Below are 15,000 nucleotides of genomic sequence, written 5' to 3' on the forward strand. Positions count from 1 at the left end.
TGGTTCATACGGTAGCTGCGATGTACATGTTGTGATGTGCCTGATGAAAGGTGCAGATCTGAGTTCTTCGATGTGAATGTTTGCTGCCATGTTTGACCTCTTCACATTCAATGAATGAATGAATGAATGAATGAATGAACCAGGCTTTCAGCTCTCACTGTGGACAGTCAGCCACGTTGGTTTTGTCCCCTCATGAATAAATGATGTGTGATGGTGTCTGATGGTGTCAGCACTGAGTCCCTACAGCTTCAGGTTACACCTGCAGGCTCAGGTGTTTGGCTCAGGTTTGTCCCAAAGGACGTGATGCTGTGTGAGCGAGTGAGTGAGCGAGTGAGTGAGTGAGTGAGCGAGCGAGCGGTAAGTACACCCAACAGCCGGGAAACTTCTGCACCTGTGAGACTCATTACAGCCGAACGCCGGCCAGGAAGCACACCTAAGAGACAGACTCAGAGACGTCTCAGCTGCGTTTCACAGGAGGAGTTCCTCAGACAGGAGGTGTGACTGTCCTCTGCTCGCTCTATTACAAGACCACGGATTACTTCACATGTTCCACTTCCTGTTCAAACGGAAACACCTTCAGTCTAACAATACTGCTTCCTCTTCAGCGCTGTGGAAAAAACGTGAGCAGAGTCCAACAGAGGAAACGTGGGAGTGAACGAACGGAGAGTGTGGAGGCGAGGTGGCGCTCACTGGCCGGCGGCGCTCAATGGCCGGCGGCGCTCAATGGCCGGCGCCAAATGATCCAGCAGATATACAGAATTCCTCAAATACCCAAAACAGCGACACAGAGGAAGTACAGGCTGCGAACAGGAGCAGCGTGACTCACTGCTGGACGAATGAAGACACGCTGGACTGACGGATGATTGAAATACTCCAGCCAACATGCAGCTCATTCACGTGTGTGGACTTTCATCACATTTACTGGACATGGTTAGCTCAGCTTAGCTTAGCATAACGACTGGAAGCAGGGGAAACAGCTAAAGTTCAAAGTTCAAAAACATCAGATTAACATCTGTCTGCTTTAGTTCGTCTGTGCATGAACAGAAACGTTGAACTGTTCCTTTAACTTAAATAAACTGTTCATATATACAAAAAAAATGGCCGCTGTGACGGAACAGGCATGCTCCTGCAGTGATGTCACGATGGTCACCGAGTTCACTCACTGGACCAGACTGACGGTGAAGACCAGACCAGTAAAACCAGAAACCAGGACTGGAGCGGGGCGGGCGGGCGGGAACGAACAGGGAGGACAGAGGAGGGGGGAGGAATGAAGGGATTATTGGCTGAAAGCTCAGGGCGACGAGTCGAGCTCAGATTTAAGATTTAAGAATTTACTGTAAGAAAGGCTGAAATCCAACAATGAGTCACCAACAAACAGAGGAGACATGAAGAGATGACGTGAAGGAAGGAGGAGAGAAATGAAGAGAAAGGAGGAGAAAGGAGGAGAAAAGAGGAGAGAAAGGAGGAGAAAAGAGGAAAGGAGGAGAAAGGAGGAGAGAAAAGAGGACAAAAGAGGAGAGAAAGGAGGAGAAATGAAGAGAAATGAAGAGAAAGAAGGAGAAAAGGGGAGAGAAAAGAGGAGAAATGAAGAGAAATGTGACTCAGATGCAGGACAGTGAAGAGAAGTGAAGAATGAAGAGAAGAAAGACGAGAACAAAGAGAAGTGAAGAGAGAAGCGGTGAAGGAGGAAGAGGAGAACGAGTGAGAGGAAACGATGAGGACAAACGAAGCGATGTCACCAAACAGGTGACAAACACCTCGACCTTCCTCGCTCCGCGGCGTCGTCTCTAACGGGAGGACGACCACGAAGCGTCACGCTGCAGTCAGACTCCACCTCCGCTGACGGCGGCCTGGCAGCACATCAGTCTGACTGCGGCGACGGAGGCCAGGCGGCAAACAGCAGCTCCACCCTGCAGACGACCTGCTGCCAAACATCCAACTGTGGAGCTCCACACACACACAAACGGCTGCAGCACCAAGGTTCAGGCGGCGCCGGCTCACAGCTGGCCAATCAACACTGGGCTACACGTTACATGTTAGTCACACTCCACGCATGGCAGAGCAAACATGTGGGTCTCTCACTCTCACACACACACACACACACACACACACACACACACACACACACACACACACACACACACACACACACACTTTGAAAGCTGAATGTTAATGAGCAGAAGCTGCAGCGGCGGAGTTTCATCCATCAGTGATGCTGCTGACGTCAGCCTGCCTGCCTATGTGTGTGTGTGTGTGTGTGTGTTTGTGTGTGTGTGTGTGTGTGTGTGTGTGTGTGTGTGTGTGTGTGTGTGTGTGTGTGTTGAGTCACAGTTGGCCTGTTGTACGTCTTCAGGAGGAATTCAGCCTCAGCTGAGCAGCTCTAAATGCTTCCAGATGGAGGGAACGCCCCACCGCCGCTTCCTGTGGCCCTCCATCCCTCCCTCTAATCCTCCACCCACCCCTCCACCCCTCCACCGTCCACCCCTCCACCGTCCACCCCTCCACCCGTCCAGCTGAGCTTTAAATTGATGCTGTCATCCAGGCTGACTCAACACGAGAGCAACGGGGACGTTTCAGTGAGACGTCGACTGTCACATAGAGCAGAGAGCTGCTGGTTCTGACTGCAGGAACCTTAAAACGATCAGAGCAGCTGTTTCAGCTCAGCAGAGCGAAGACTTTTTCTCCAACCAGCGCTCAATAAAGCAGCAGCCACCGAGAGGAAGAGCTGAGGACAAACTGAAGCTGCACTTCCTCTAACGGCCGGTGTCCTCTTACATAATCCTTATTCTGACTTAAATCCACTGATGTCACAGTCACGTCTTACAGCGTGTTTATTTCATGAAGGACCCTTTAAACATTATTACTGATCCGCGTCTCGTCCAACAATCGTACATCAAACCATAATTAGTGATCAGCTGTTCAGACGCAGTTTACGGGCTGAACCCTGAGATGATTAAAGTCTCCGTCCTCTCGCTGCATCTGCAGGTTCTCATGAAGAAGAAGTCTTTAAAACATAACGGCAGCCGGCATCCGTCCTCGTCCTGCTCGTCTGTCTGCAGGTTTGAAGCAGCTTCAGCAGACGTTTCCTCCTGAGAATCAAACTGAAAATCAGTGAGGACGCTGCCTTCATCAGGACGCTCTGCTGGGACACACCTCCAGGACAGACGCAGCACACACACTGAAGGACGCACTCTGACGATCCTCCATCGTCTTCAGGTCTCTGCTTTCAGATCTGCTTTTCTAAAGTCTGTGGTTGGAAACCAGCAGCGGCAGCGTCCATCAGAGGAAACAGACGGAGAGACAAACAGGAAGCGAGAGACACCAGGGACGGAGCATTTCACAAGAACGCTGTGCTGCGTCTAACGGTTGCAGTTTGTCCTGAGGGGGGCGCCACAGGGGACGCCACCCGGTCAGTGACCCCTGCAGGAGTCTTCCTCCAGAGAGCAGGAACGAGACCAGGATCCTCTCTGGGCACCAAACATCACCACACGCCTCGGCCTGGATCAAAGCCATCGACCGACAGACGCCACGCAACAACATCGCCACCACACACGCACCGTGACCTTTGACCCCTGCTGGCTGGAAGCTGTTCTCAGATCAGTCTGAAGTTACACTGAACGAGGAGGCTTCTGGATCCCAGCAGGCCGATACGTACAATATGAGGAAGTGAAAGAATCTGAAGGACGATTACACCACACACACACACACACACACACACACACACACACACACACACACACACACACACACACACACACACACACACACACCATACCTCTGCTGATTCGTTGTTTCTCTCCAGACAGGATACCAGGAGTGTCGATGATGCTGATGCTCTGAAGGACCTGATTGGGCATCTGAGAACAGATGAACCTGACACGCACACACGCACACACGCACACACGCACACACGCACGCACGCACACACACACGCACGCACGCACACACGCACACACACATGCACACACACATGCACACACACATGCACACATACACAGAGGAGAGAATGAGACAGGTTTCCTTCTCGACATGTTCAAGTCACAGCATCAAATCAGGATTTCAGACTTCTGATTTTCTGGTTTCAGGTTTTTGTTTCATCCGTTCATAAAAAATCATGCAGTCATTAAAACTCTGAAATCTTAAAACGAGACCCAGGAGATCATCATCATCATCATCATCATCATCATCATCGTCGTCATCATCATCATCATCGTCATCGTCATCATCATCGTCATCGTCATCGTCATCGTCATCATCATCATCATCATCATCATCATCATCGTCATCGTCATCATCATCATCATCATCGTCATCGTCGTCATCATCATCGTTGTCGTCATCGTCGTCATCGTCATCATCGTCATCATCATCATCGTCATCGTCATCATCGTCATCGTCATCGTCATCGTCATCATCATCATCATCATCATCATCATCGTCGTCGTCATCATCATCATCATCATCGTCATCGTCATCATCATCATCATCGTCATCATCATCGTCATCATCATCGTCATCATCATCGTCGTTGTCGTCATCGTCATCATCATCGTTGTCGTCATCGTCATCATCATCGTTGTCGTCATCGTCATCATCATCATCATCATCATTGTCATCGATCTTCGTCCTGCCCGGTCTGAACAGTCCAGCTGTTGCATCATCCTCCAGTCGTGTGTTGTGGCGACAGCTCCGTCACATGTCTGTTATTACCCAGAATCCCCTGCCCGCTCCCGGCGTCGGTCAGGATGACAAACAACTGGTGTAATAAACGTCCATCATCAGAGCGCTCCGTCCTTCACTGCATTATCTTTGATTATTGATCAGTTCAAGCCGCCAATGGCAACGTCAGCGCCAACGCCAACGCCAACGCCAACGCCAACCCCAACCCCAACGCCATCATTTATGCTGCTCAAGAAAACCATCAGCAGATTTACTGATGATGAAAATCATCGTTTCTGATGTACTGATGCTGTCGGTCTGAACTATGGTCTCTCTCTCTCTCACACACACACACACACACACACACACACACACACACACACACACACACACACACACACACACACACACACACACACACACACACACACACAGGAGACCTGTCACCTCGCTGTAAATATAAAGTTTCAGGTTAAATTTAGCGACACACCGCAGCAGCTCAAGGCGGGAAAAAACAAAACGGCCGCAGCAACACGTGGTGACGCACACACACTTCCCCCTGGAAACAATAACTTATCCTGGTTCCTTCATCACATCAGCACAAGATGGGATTCCTGGGTATGCCTGGGGTACACACACACACACACACACACACACACACACACACACACACACACACACACACACACACACACACACACACACACACACACACACACACAGTTCGAGGGTCCACTTCCTTGCTGCCGCTCTTCGAAATATTTCTGGACAGAGGAAATACGTTTGGACGGGAGTGTTTTTAGCTAAATTTAAACCCTCAGTAAGAACTGTGAGGTGTGTGTGTGTGTGTGTCTGTGTGTGTGTGTGTGTGTGTGTGTGTGTGTCTGTGTGCTTACATGTCAGTCAGAGGTGAAGAGGTCGTTTCCCAGGTCGTGAATGTTTTGAGGAAAGCAGTGACAGGACTGTGAAGAGCTGCCAGGACCAGTGTGTGTGTGTGTGTGTGTGTGTGTGTGTGTGTGTGTGTGTGTGTGTGTGTGTGTGTGTGTGTGTGTGTGTGTGTGTGTCTGCGTGTGTGTAGAAGCTGAGTGAGACCATGTTCAGACCAACAGCATCTCTACAATACAAGAAGCAGTATTGAAGCCTGTTTACAGATGAGCTCATCCGACCTGAACGCAGCATCAGAGCACTGCAGCGCTCATATTTACAGATTACGTTATCTGACATGAACGCAGCATCAGAGCTGAGCAGGTTAAATATGTACAGAGCAAACAGGGGCAGGTCTCAGGTGATCAGAGACCAGATCCAAACTGGACTCGTCGTGTTTGAGCTGGTGGAGTTTTTCTTCATCGTGTGCAGAAACATGAAGCTCTGCAGGCCGTCATCACAGCAGCAGGAAGTGAGGAAACACGGCGAGGTTGAGGCGAAGCGGGACGACTCTGTCGGAGCTGGATGTGAGGAGTCCAGGTCTGTCAGGGCTGGGTGGAGCTCCGAGGTCTTAAATGTCCCTTCAGTCTGCAGCTTGATATTTATCTAAAGTCTCCACTGGTCTGTATGAATGAAAGTCGAGCTGCAGCCTTCAGGACGACGTCTTCCTCAGAGCCACAGCTGCAGGATCAGTTCATCAGTTCATCAGTTTAATCCAGCAAAGACATCACGAGCCGCTCGATGACGGACGAGATGGGACTCAGCGATGAGCGACGAGGTCGAGGAACGTTCAGCAGTGCGGATCGGAGCGAGATGGGCTCAGGACACGACCAACAGAAGCTAACAGCTAACAGCTAACAGCTAACAGAACACACAGCCTGTTCAAGCTTAGAGAGCGAGAGCGCTAAAAGAGACAGGCCTCTAATTACTGATCACACGTCTGCTCTGCGCCATGAAAGCACCAAACGATGCTTCACTCAGCAGAATGAAACTAACAATGAATGAAGACGCACAGTGAGAAATAACTGAGTGTGACGAGCTGCAGCCGATCTGCTGCTAACAGGTCAGATCACCTGCAGTCACATGGCCGCCGCCACGCTGCCGCTGCAGCACATCAGGACAAACTGACTCAACATTTCCACTTTACATCTGCTGAATTTACATGAATCTGTCGTAGAGAGCGTTTCACAGAGTTTATAAAGTTTTCTTTGAATCAACAACTCGCAAAATTCTGCGATTTTTAAAGGGAGTCTGGGGCTGATTTGACGCCACCTGAGTCTGTGCAGGTTTTGCTCTGAAGGACAGAGACCTGAGCTCAGTGAGGACAACGAGACAAAACAGCAAAGGCGAGATCGTTTATGATCCGCTTAACGAATCCAGATCCTGATCCCAATTTAATACCAGGTGTGAGCGAGTCCAGCTGAGACTCACCAGCACGCACTGAGCGTCTGTCGCCGCACTCTGAAGATGAAGATGATGATGAAGATGATTCGTTCAGATCCAGTTCTAATCTAGAATTCATTATTTCAACATATAGCTGTGTGTGTGTGTGTGTGTGTGTGTGTGTGTGTGTGTGTGTGTGTGTTTACCTGTTAAGGAAAGAGTTTCCGAATGCGTTGAGCTTCCTGAAAGGTTTTTTGGGGTCCACCACCAGAGCGTTGCCGGGGACAACGCCCTCGTTCTCGCCGTACATCACCGCGATGAAGCCGTCGGTGGTCGGCTCCGGACCGATCCGCATCCCAGGAAAATCCTGCTCCAGCAGGTACCTGTGGGGGGACAGAGGGTGAGGTTCAGTGGTGGTCAGTCAGCCCCCCCCCCATGCTTCCAGCAGCATCTGACGTCCGCCCGTCCTTTCATCTTCACGCTGACTGTTTCCCTCGTTAAAGACAAGTGAGACAGGAAGGAAGAGATGGAAGACGGCTGCAGCGAGTCCGTCTTCTCACTTCCTGCTGTGGCGGTCGGACAGACGGACGTGGACATCAAACAGAGAACATCATGACTGACTCTGACCGCCACCACAGGCTGTTACGAGGTGGCGACTGGCACCAGATCAGCTGTGCGGCAGGCACGTCCGTTAACTGGCCCTCAGCTCATTTCTGACCCTCAGTGGAAACTTTATTGACAAAGCTGCTGTCTGACAGAACAGAACACACCAATGAAAGATCAAAATAATGAAACCAAGCTGTCCTCACGTGTGGACCAATCAGAGACCACACTGAGACCTGTTTAAGGTCCTCGAGCCGCCCACTGGAAAACTCTCAACTCTGCTGGTTTCGCTTGACCTCCAACAAAGAAGAAGAAGAAGAGCGAAATATGCCGACTCTGCAATTTCCTGGCAACCTGTTCCCATGATTCACTGCATTCTTTTCAGTTCCCATGATTCATAGCATTCCTCGGGGCAGGGTGGGGCCTCAGTAGTGGAACACACACACACACACACACACACACGCACACAGACACACGCACACAGACACACGCACACAGACACACACACACACACACACACGCACACACACACACACACACACACACACACACACACACACACACACACACACACACACTGTAGCAGCAGCTATTACTGATCAGCTCGTGTCGGACGTAAACTGACTGCAGGTCAGTTCTGCAGGTCTGGTTTGCTGCCAAAACGTATGACTGTTTGTATCTGACACACACACACACACACACACACACACACACACACACACACACACACACACACACACACACACACACACACACACACACACACACACACACACACACACACAGTCAGCTGTGACCACAGTGTGATGACGACAGCTCTGGTCCGTCCGGCCAGTCGTGTTCTCTCCTTCCAGGCCACCATAGAGTCGACCTGCAGGAGTTTGGCTGATAACAAAGAGCCTACAGGTGGAAACATGGCGATGCGGATCAGGTGAGCCTGCAGTGAATGTGGGTCAGCTGACGGAGTGTGTGCAGGTCTCGGCTCGTCTCTGCTGTCAGACGTCCAGGTGAAAACTCTCGAGCGTGTCAAAACCAAACAACCCAATCAAAACTACCAACCTGCTCCACTCGCCTTCGTCAGCCACCTTCACCACGAGGCTCCTGTCGTGCGAAGCTCTATCGCTGTAAAGCTTTAAATAAAACGACCCTGATGTGAAGTCTGGCTGCAACCTTCTGCCACCAACTGCCACATTTAAGACGTTACACATGCCAAGAAAGTCAGACCGAATTCCATTGAAAAATGTGCTGATTTAAGCCTCCTGACTGGATTCAGGTCATTCAGTGTTTACCAAAGGTCAGTCCTTCAGGTCAGCACACACCAGATCTCTGGCCTTTCATGACTTCTAGTGTTTTTAACAGTCCTGCTGTCGCGTCCGTCACAGACTTCCACTTTAACTCTTTAACTACAGACCTGCTTGGTGACTTCTCATCAGTCAAATTTATGATAAAACTGGATTTGTTTGTTTGACTCTCAGAATATTCTCTGCCTGAGTGAAGGTCTTAAATTGGTGCCTTTTCATATGAAGTCTGGCAGGAACGTTTCTGGAGGTGTTACCTGCCTCAACGCCGCAACCCAAAACCCAAAGACGTTCAGTTCACAGTGAAATGAAACTGAGGCTGGAGAAGCTGGAACCAGAGAACAGCTGCATGTTAAATCACCTCAACAATCAGTCAGAGCGGCCTCGGCCTAACCCAATCACCCTCTGCACCAAAACAGGATGTGATGTCACAGGTCCGATTTAGATATTAAGAAATATTGAGCATCAGCCGTCAGAGGTAAACAGTCTGTGAGAGAGATGCTGATGAAACACAGCTACAGTTAGGACTGTGTCTCTGTGTGTGTGTGTGTGTGTGTGTGTGTGTGTGTGTGTGTGTGTGTGTATGTGTGTGTGTGTGTGTGTGCGTGTCTCTGGGCGGTTCCAGCAGTGGCCTGGGGGTGGGCGGCCTGCTGATCAGCTCTTTAACTCGTGACAACATGCCAGCCTCCAGGATTCAGAGCTGAGGTTGTGACCTGCACGAAGCTTTTATGGATGAAAGAGGTTTTTTTTTTGGTTTGAAAATGATCTGTGCATCTGACACCATGAGAAAACTTTCATTCATTCATTCATTCATTCATCCATTCACTGTAGATCATGTCCAGAGACGCCTCTGAAGCAGTGACTGAAGGTGAAGTCAGACTGTGGAAGCGTTTCACTCTCTGTTATCTCATGAAGAAATACAACATGTCTGAGGCCGCGCCGTGAACGCTCGCCTGCCTGGTTTGATAAGACTCCACCTCAGGCTCCGCGGCTGACGTCGACCGTCTGCTGATCACAGAACAGTTCATTCACAGCGACTGAGAGCAAACCCCCCACGGTCCTGATGACCTCATCCTGCGAGGCGTGCACAAGCCTCCACGTCACGTCATGAAGCCTTCACGTGGAGGACACGCTCGTCCCACAAATCTGTCACGTTCAACAGGACTACAGTACCCATGAGCCTCAGCGGGCGGGAGATGCCGCCTCCTGATTCTGCCTTTAAAAACTCTGAACACAAACTGGCTGCTGGATGAAACAGAAGAGAGTTGCTCCAGATTTGACATCAGATGGAGACGATGTGTCCTCAGAGCTGCAGGACTGAGACCAAAGTGCTGCAGGTTCAAATCCCCCAAAGATCAGGGAAGTGAAAGGCCGTCACTCCTCATGTCCCAGCTCAGAGTTTCCTGCAGGGCATGCTGGGTTGGAGTGGATTTGTTTGGGCGTGTGTGTAAAAACCACACCAACATTTACACTGAATCCAATAATGGCCTCTGTAATCTGGAACTGGCAACAGGTCATACGTGTCAGTTCTGTCTGTGAGCAGGTGGACGTTAACGCCCACGAACTCAATCACTGGCTTTCACAATAAACTTAAAACTCAGTGTTTCCTTCAGCTAACCAGGGTTAAGCGATGTCAACACCCTGAAGGAAAACTCGTGCCAAACTCCATTGAAAAAGTTTCATATTTAAGAGCTTTGGTTATTTGGCCACGTTCTGCAAACTATCAAGACAGAATCGAACATCTTGTATTTATTAAGGTCCGCTCAAAACTTCGGCAAGAATCCGAGCCAGCAAACAGAGTTTTAATGGTATTTTAAGTTTTCTGGGGTCGCTTCCATCGCCGCCTTCTGTCAGAGAGCGCCGAGAAACCAAATCCCAAACGGACTCTTCACAAACACTTCACAGCAAACAGGTCGGCTCATGTTGGCCGAATTTACCAGAAAACACGACATGTGTATTTAATATCTTAGAGTGCGCGCTGCCACTTCCGTGTCCTCAGCTACAAGCTGGAGAGCCTTAAAGAGGCGGATTTCTATACGAGCTCTGCATGAAGACAGTGCGGGGGGTGTCAGCTGAACACCTGACGGAGGTGGTTTTGTGGTGAGACTCTCTGACCTCTCAGCCCACTTTACAAGCAGAAGAGTGAAAACAGAAGCGGGTCGACGGGCTCACAGGGGCCCCGCGGGACCCCGGCGGGGGTTCGTACCTGATGAAGGTGGTTTTCCCGGTGGAGTACTGGCCGACCAGCAGCACCATGGGCTTGCTCTGGAAGTCGGCGGCCTCCAGGGCCGGGGAGTGGAAGTCATGGAAGAGGTAGTGCTCCTCCAGCGGCAGCAGCTTCTTGGTGTAGAGGCTCTGCAGACCCTCCGTCACCGTTTGGTACATCTCTCCTTCCTTGTTGCGTCCACCTTGCTCCTGTTTCACCCAGCTGAACATGCTGACGACCGGCCGACTGTCCTCCGCTGACACGAGCTCCTCCAACTTCCCTGTTTCGATATTTCCAAACGCGGCGGCTCCTCGGCTCGTCCTTCAGGCTGACCGGAGGACAGAGTGTGTGTGTGTGTGAGAGAGAGAGAGAGAGAGGGGGAGAGAGAGACTGTGTGCGTGTGTGTTTGGCACCTGGGAGTCTCCGCCGCTCTGAACACACTGCCCCCTCTGTGTGTGTGTGTGTGTGTGTGTGTGTGTGTGTGTGTGTGTCGGATGATGTGACCGCGGCTGGTGCGCCTACCTGCGGGAACCGCCCTGGCCCCTGTGACGCAACACACACACACACACACACACACACACACACACACACACACACACACACACACACACACGCACACACACACACACACACACACACACACATTCATTTGTTTATTATTAGAAACGGAAACAGCAGAAAACACAGCAGAATAAAACTCAGCTGTGTTTGTGTAACTTGTGTAACTGAGTAAATTCTGGATGAACATAAACGTCACGTTACGTCACGATGATCCACTTCGTCCTTTAGGTTTTCTGTTTCTGTGAAAAATGAACTTTAAATGTTTTTGCATTGTCTTTTATTTTGAAAACTCACTGATGAAAACCTTTAGACAAAGGGTGTTTTATTCTGTTTTATTTTGCCGTGTGAGCTCACCTGAGTCAGCTCCATCAGCTGATGAAGACCAGGAGCTGCAGTGGAAAAAGCTGTCGGTGGAGCTTGAGCTCATTTTCCGACACAAACTGTTTTAATTGCACTTTCTAATGAATGAGTAGATGATAGAGAGAAGGCAGGAAATCTCTGTTTCTCTGCACAGTGATCTGCTTGCTTAGATAAATAAACTGTAGCTGCAGGTCGTTCAGCTTCAGCCTTCAGCACCGTCTCTGTGTCCTGTAGCGCCCCCTGCTGGCTGAAGTCAGGCCGGACACTGTTCACACAGGTCGGAGGTTAAACTCAAAACGCTGAAGAGAAACTCAAACCAAACTCCACTGAAAAATGATTGTATTTAAGACACGTTTGTGTTTTGCAGAGCTTCTCAGAAAGAGACAAGAACTTGATTGATTTTGTTCCCAGAGACATTGATTACATCAGTTCGCAGACAAACAGGATAGTTTGACGTTTAAAGTTCAGTGAAGTGATTCTCCTCTTTCAGCCAGAGCAGCAGTCAGTCGTCAGAGAAAAGTCCAGAAAACTTCTCTGTGCATCAGAAAACCGTTTATCTTTCCATTACCAGCCGCACGAAAGGGGGCGCTGCGGCGCCAAACTGGACGTCAGGCGCAGAGAAGCAGCAGAAGAAGAATTACCGGAAGCGGAAATGATGTCCTTTTGTTTTGAAAGAGGGAAATTTAAAACTCGACGGCGTTAATGACAAAAAACACAAACAAGCGGAATAAATCGTCCCAAAACGATCCGAGAATGAGCTCAAAGTGACGCGTTTCACCCCTGAATGTAAGGTAGGTTTAAGTTTGGACATTTTCCTCACAAACGTTTCTCTTTTATAGAAACTCTGCGGAAGACAAATCCGACATTTTTTCTAACGTTTCACTTTCAGCACACTCCTAAAAAGCATCATTTCACACGTTCGTCTGCGCATTTTTACGCTTTAACCTTCTTTTTCACATATTGTCCACATAGTTTTAATGGACCCGCTCGTTGGACATATTTTGTTCTTTTGTGTGATTAATCGTAACGTCACTGTTTGTTTGTTTTTGTTTGTTTTTTTCACATCACTCCGTAACGTTATATTCACATTACGCTAACTCGTTAGCTTAGCATACAATGATCTTAGCTCAGTTTTGGATGTGGATGGTTTAGATTGTACTGACCTTTCTCTGACACCTTTTGTTTATTTATTTATTTATTTATTCAGTTATTATTTGTTTTATTGATTTTTCTCTGCGTATCTTCACAGACTCTTTTCACAGTTCACGTCGTAAAACTCAGATTTCTATGTCTTCTGACTGTCTGTGATGGTTTTATGTTGTGCCTCATTTTACACACTTTCATCAAAATTCACTCAGACGTGTTTTGTGTGTTTGGAAAAATCTGGATTTCCTCTACAGTTTGAAATAAAGTTCAGTGAGTTTGAACAAAGTCTGCAGAAACTATGAGTATTGTGCTGATGAGCTGCAGGTGGACCCAGCAGGGTTTCTCAGCTTTTTGTGGGGATGAACGGTGACGCTGTTGGTAAAAGCTCAGTCGATTTGACCTCTGACCCCTGGTGGTGTCCCCGCAGGGTTGCTTCACACCAACATGAAGAAGGCGGCGAGGAGGTCGCAGGTCACAGACGGCTCCAGAGAACGGGAGGAGTGTGAGTGATGGACAGCCTGCTTCACACACTATCGTTAGGAAACCTTTTACTGCCAGCGCTGATGTGTCCTCCACAGAGCAGCACAGACGTCTTAAATCTGCATTTATAGTTCCCTCTCACTCCCCCATGACCCCCCGCCCCCCGTGCTGATTGGCTGGAATAGTGTTATGTGTCTCGGTCTGAGCAGCACACACAGAACAGAACAGCTCACCTTTAAGAAGGTGTTTCCTCCATCAGGTAGAATCAAAGAAGTGATCATTCGTCCTCTGGACAAGATGATCGAACACTTCAAGACTTCCAGAGGACACCAAAGTCAAAGTCACTGGGAAAAATGTCAAAAGTGTGTGTGTGTGTGTGTGTGTGTGTGTGTGTGTGTGTGTGTGTGTGTGTGTGTGTGTGTGTGTGTGTGTGTGTGTGTGTGTGTGTGTGTCCAGGCTGTGCTCTCTGCAGGTTCAGTGATGATGATCCGGCCATATTTGGGGAAAAAGTCACACTCAAAGAGCACAAACTCTCCGTCCACTACTTCTGCTTGGTAAGTGTGTGTGTGTGTGTGTGTGTGTGTGTGTGTGTGTGTGTGTGTGTGTGTGTGTGTGTGTGTGTGTGTGTGTGTGTGTGTGTTTCCCTGGTTCACCTGGTTCTGAGTGCTCAGGTGTTCCCGCCCACGGCCTCACCTGTCTGTGTTTCAGCTCACGTCTTGTGGAGTCTACCAGCGAGGACAGGAGAACGAGGGCGTCTTTGGTTTCCTGGTGGACGACATCAAACAGGAGATCCGCCGGTCGGCACGACTGGTGAGATGTTTGTTTTCTTCTTCATCACACAAACAGCTGATGAAGGTCAAACTGGTTTAAACCAAGTTTAACCCAAACCAGTTAGAAGCAGACCACTGAAACCAGATCCTGACGCTCGTTCTGTGTTTACTGTGTGTTTCCTCTTTGTGTTTACTGTGTGTTTCCTGTCTATTTCCTCTTTGTGTTTCCTGTGTGTTTCCTCTTTGTGTTTACTGTGTGTTTCCTGTGTGTTTCCTCTTTGTGTTTACCGTGTGTTTCCTGTGTGTTTCCTGTCTGTTTCCTCTTTGTGTTTCCTGTCTGTTTCCTCTTTGTGTTTCCTGTGTGTTTCCTGTCTGTTTCCTCTTTGTGTTTCCTGTGTGTTTCCTCTTTGTGTTTACCGTGTGTTTCCTGTGTGTTTCCTGTCTGTTTTCTGTTTGTGTTTACCGTGTATTTACCGTGTGTTTCCTGTCTGTTTCCCGTGTGTTTCCCATGTGTTTCCTGTTTGTGTTTACTGTGTATTTCCTGTCTGTTTCCTGTTTGTGTTTACCGTGTGTTTCCTGTTTATTTCCTGTGTGTTTCCTGTTTGTGTTT

The 15,000-nt window shown here is 49.1% G+C and overlaps 2 protein-coding genes across 2 annotated transcripts in view; one reads left to right on the forward strand and one right to left on the reverse strand.

Moving 5' to 3' along the window:
* ehd4 (EH-domain containing 4) overlaps positions 1-11,618 on the reverse strand; it is a 22,528-nt gene extending 10,910 nt beyond the window's left edge. Inside the window, exons 1-3 of the mRNA XM_070978836.1 lie at positions 11,074-11,618; positions 7,173-7,349; positions 3,776-3,873 (exon numbers count right to left, since the gene is read on the reverse strand). Of these exons, the coding sequence (XP_070834937.1) occupies positions 3,776-3,873; positions 7,173-7,349; positions 11,074-11,303 (505 nt within the window). The 5' untranslated portion in view covers positions 11,304-11,618. The remainder of the gene's footprint in view (positions 1-3,775; positions 3,874-7,172; positions 7,350-11,073) is intronic.
* Positions 11,619-13,573: 1,955 nt separating this feature from the next.
* The window catches only part of g2e3 (G2/M-phase specific E3 ubiquitin protein ligase), an 8,046-nt gene continuing 6,619 nt past the window's right edge, over positions 13,574-15,000 (forward strand). Inside the window, 3 exon segments of the mRNA XM_070978602.1 lie at positions 13,574-13,642; positions 14,077-14,174; positions 14,329-14,430. Of these exon segments, the coding sequence (XP_070834703.1) occupies positions 13,585-13,642; positions 14,077-14,174; positions 14,329-14,430 (258 nt within the window). The 5' untranslated portion in view covers positions 13,574-13,584.

The sequence above is a fragment of the Chaetodon trifascialis genome, chromosome 14 (genome assembly GCF_039877785.1).
Source record: "Chaetodon trifascialis isolate fChaTrf1 chromosome 14, fChaTrf1.hap1, whole genome shotgun sequence".
In the NCBI taxonomy this organism is placed as follows: Eukaryota; Metazoa; Chordata; class Actinopteri; order Chaetodontiformes; family Chaetodontidae; genus Chaetodon; species Chaetodon trifascialis.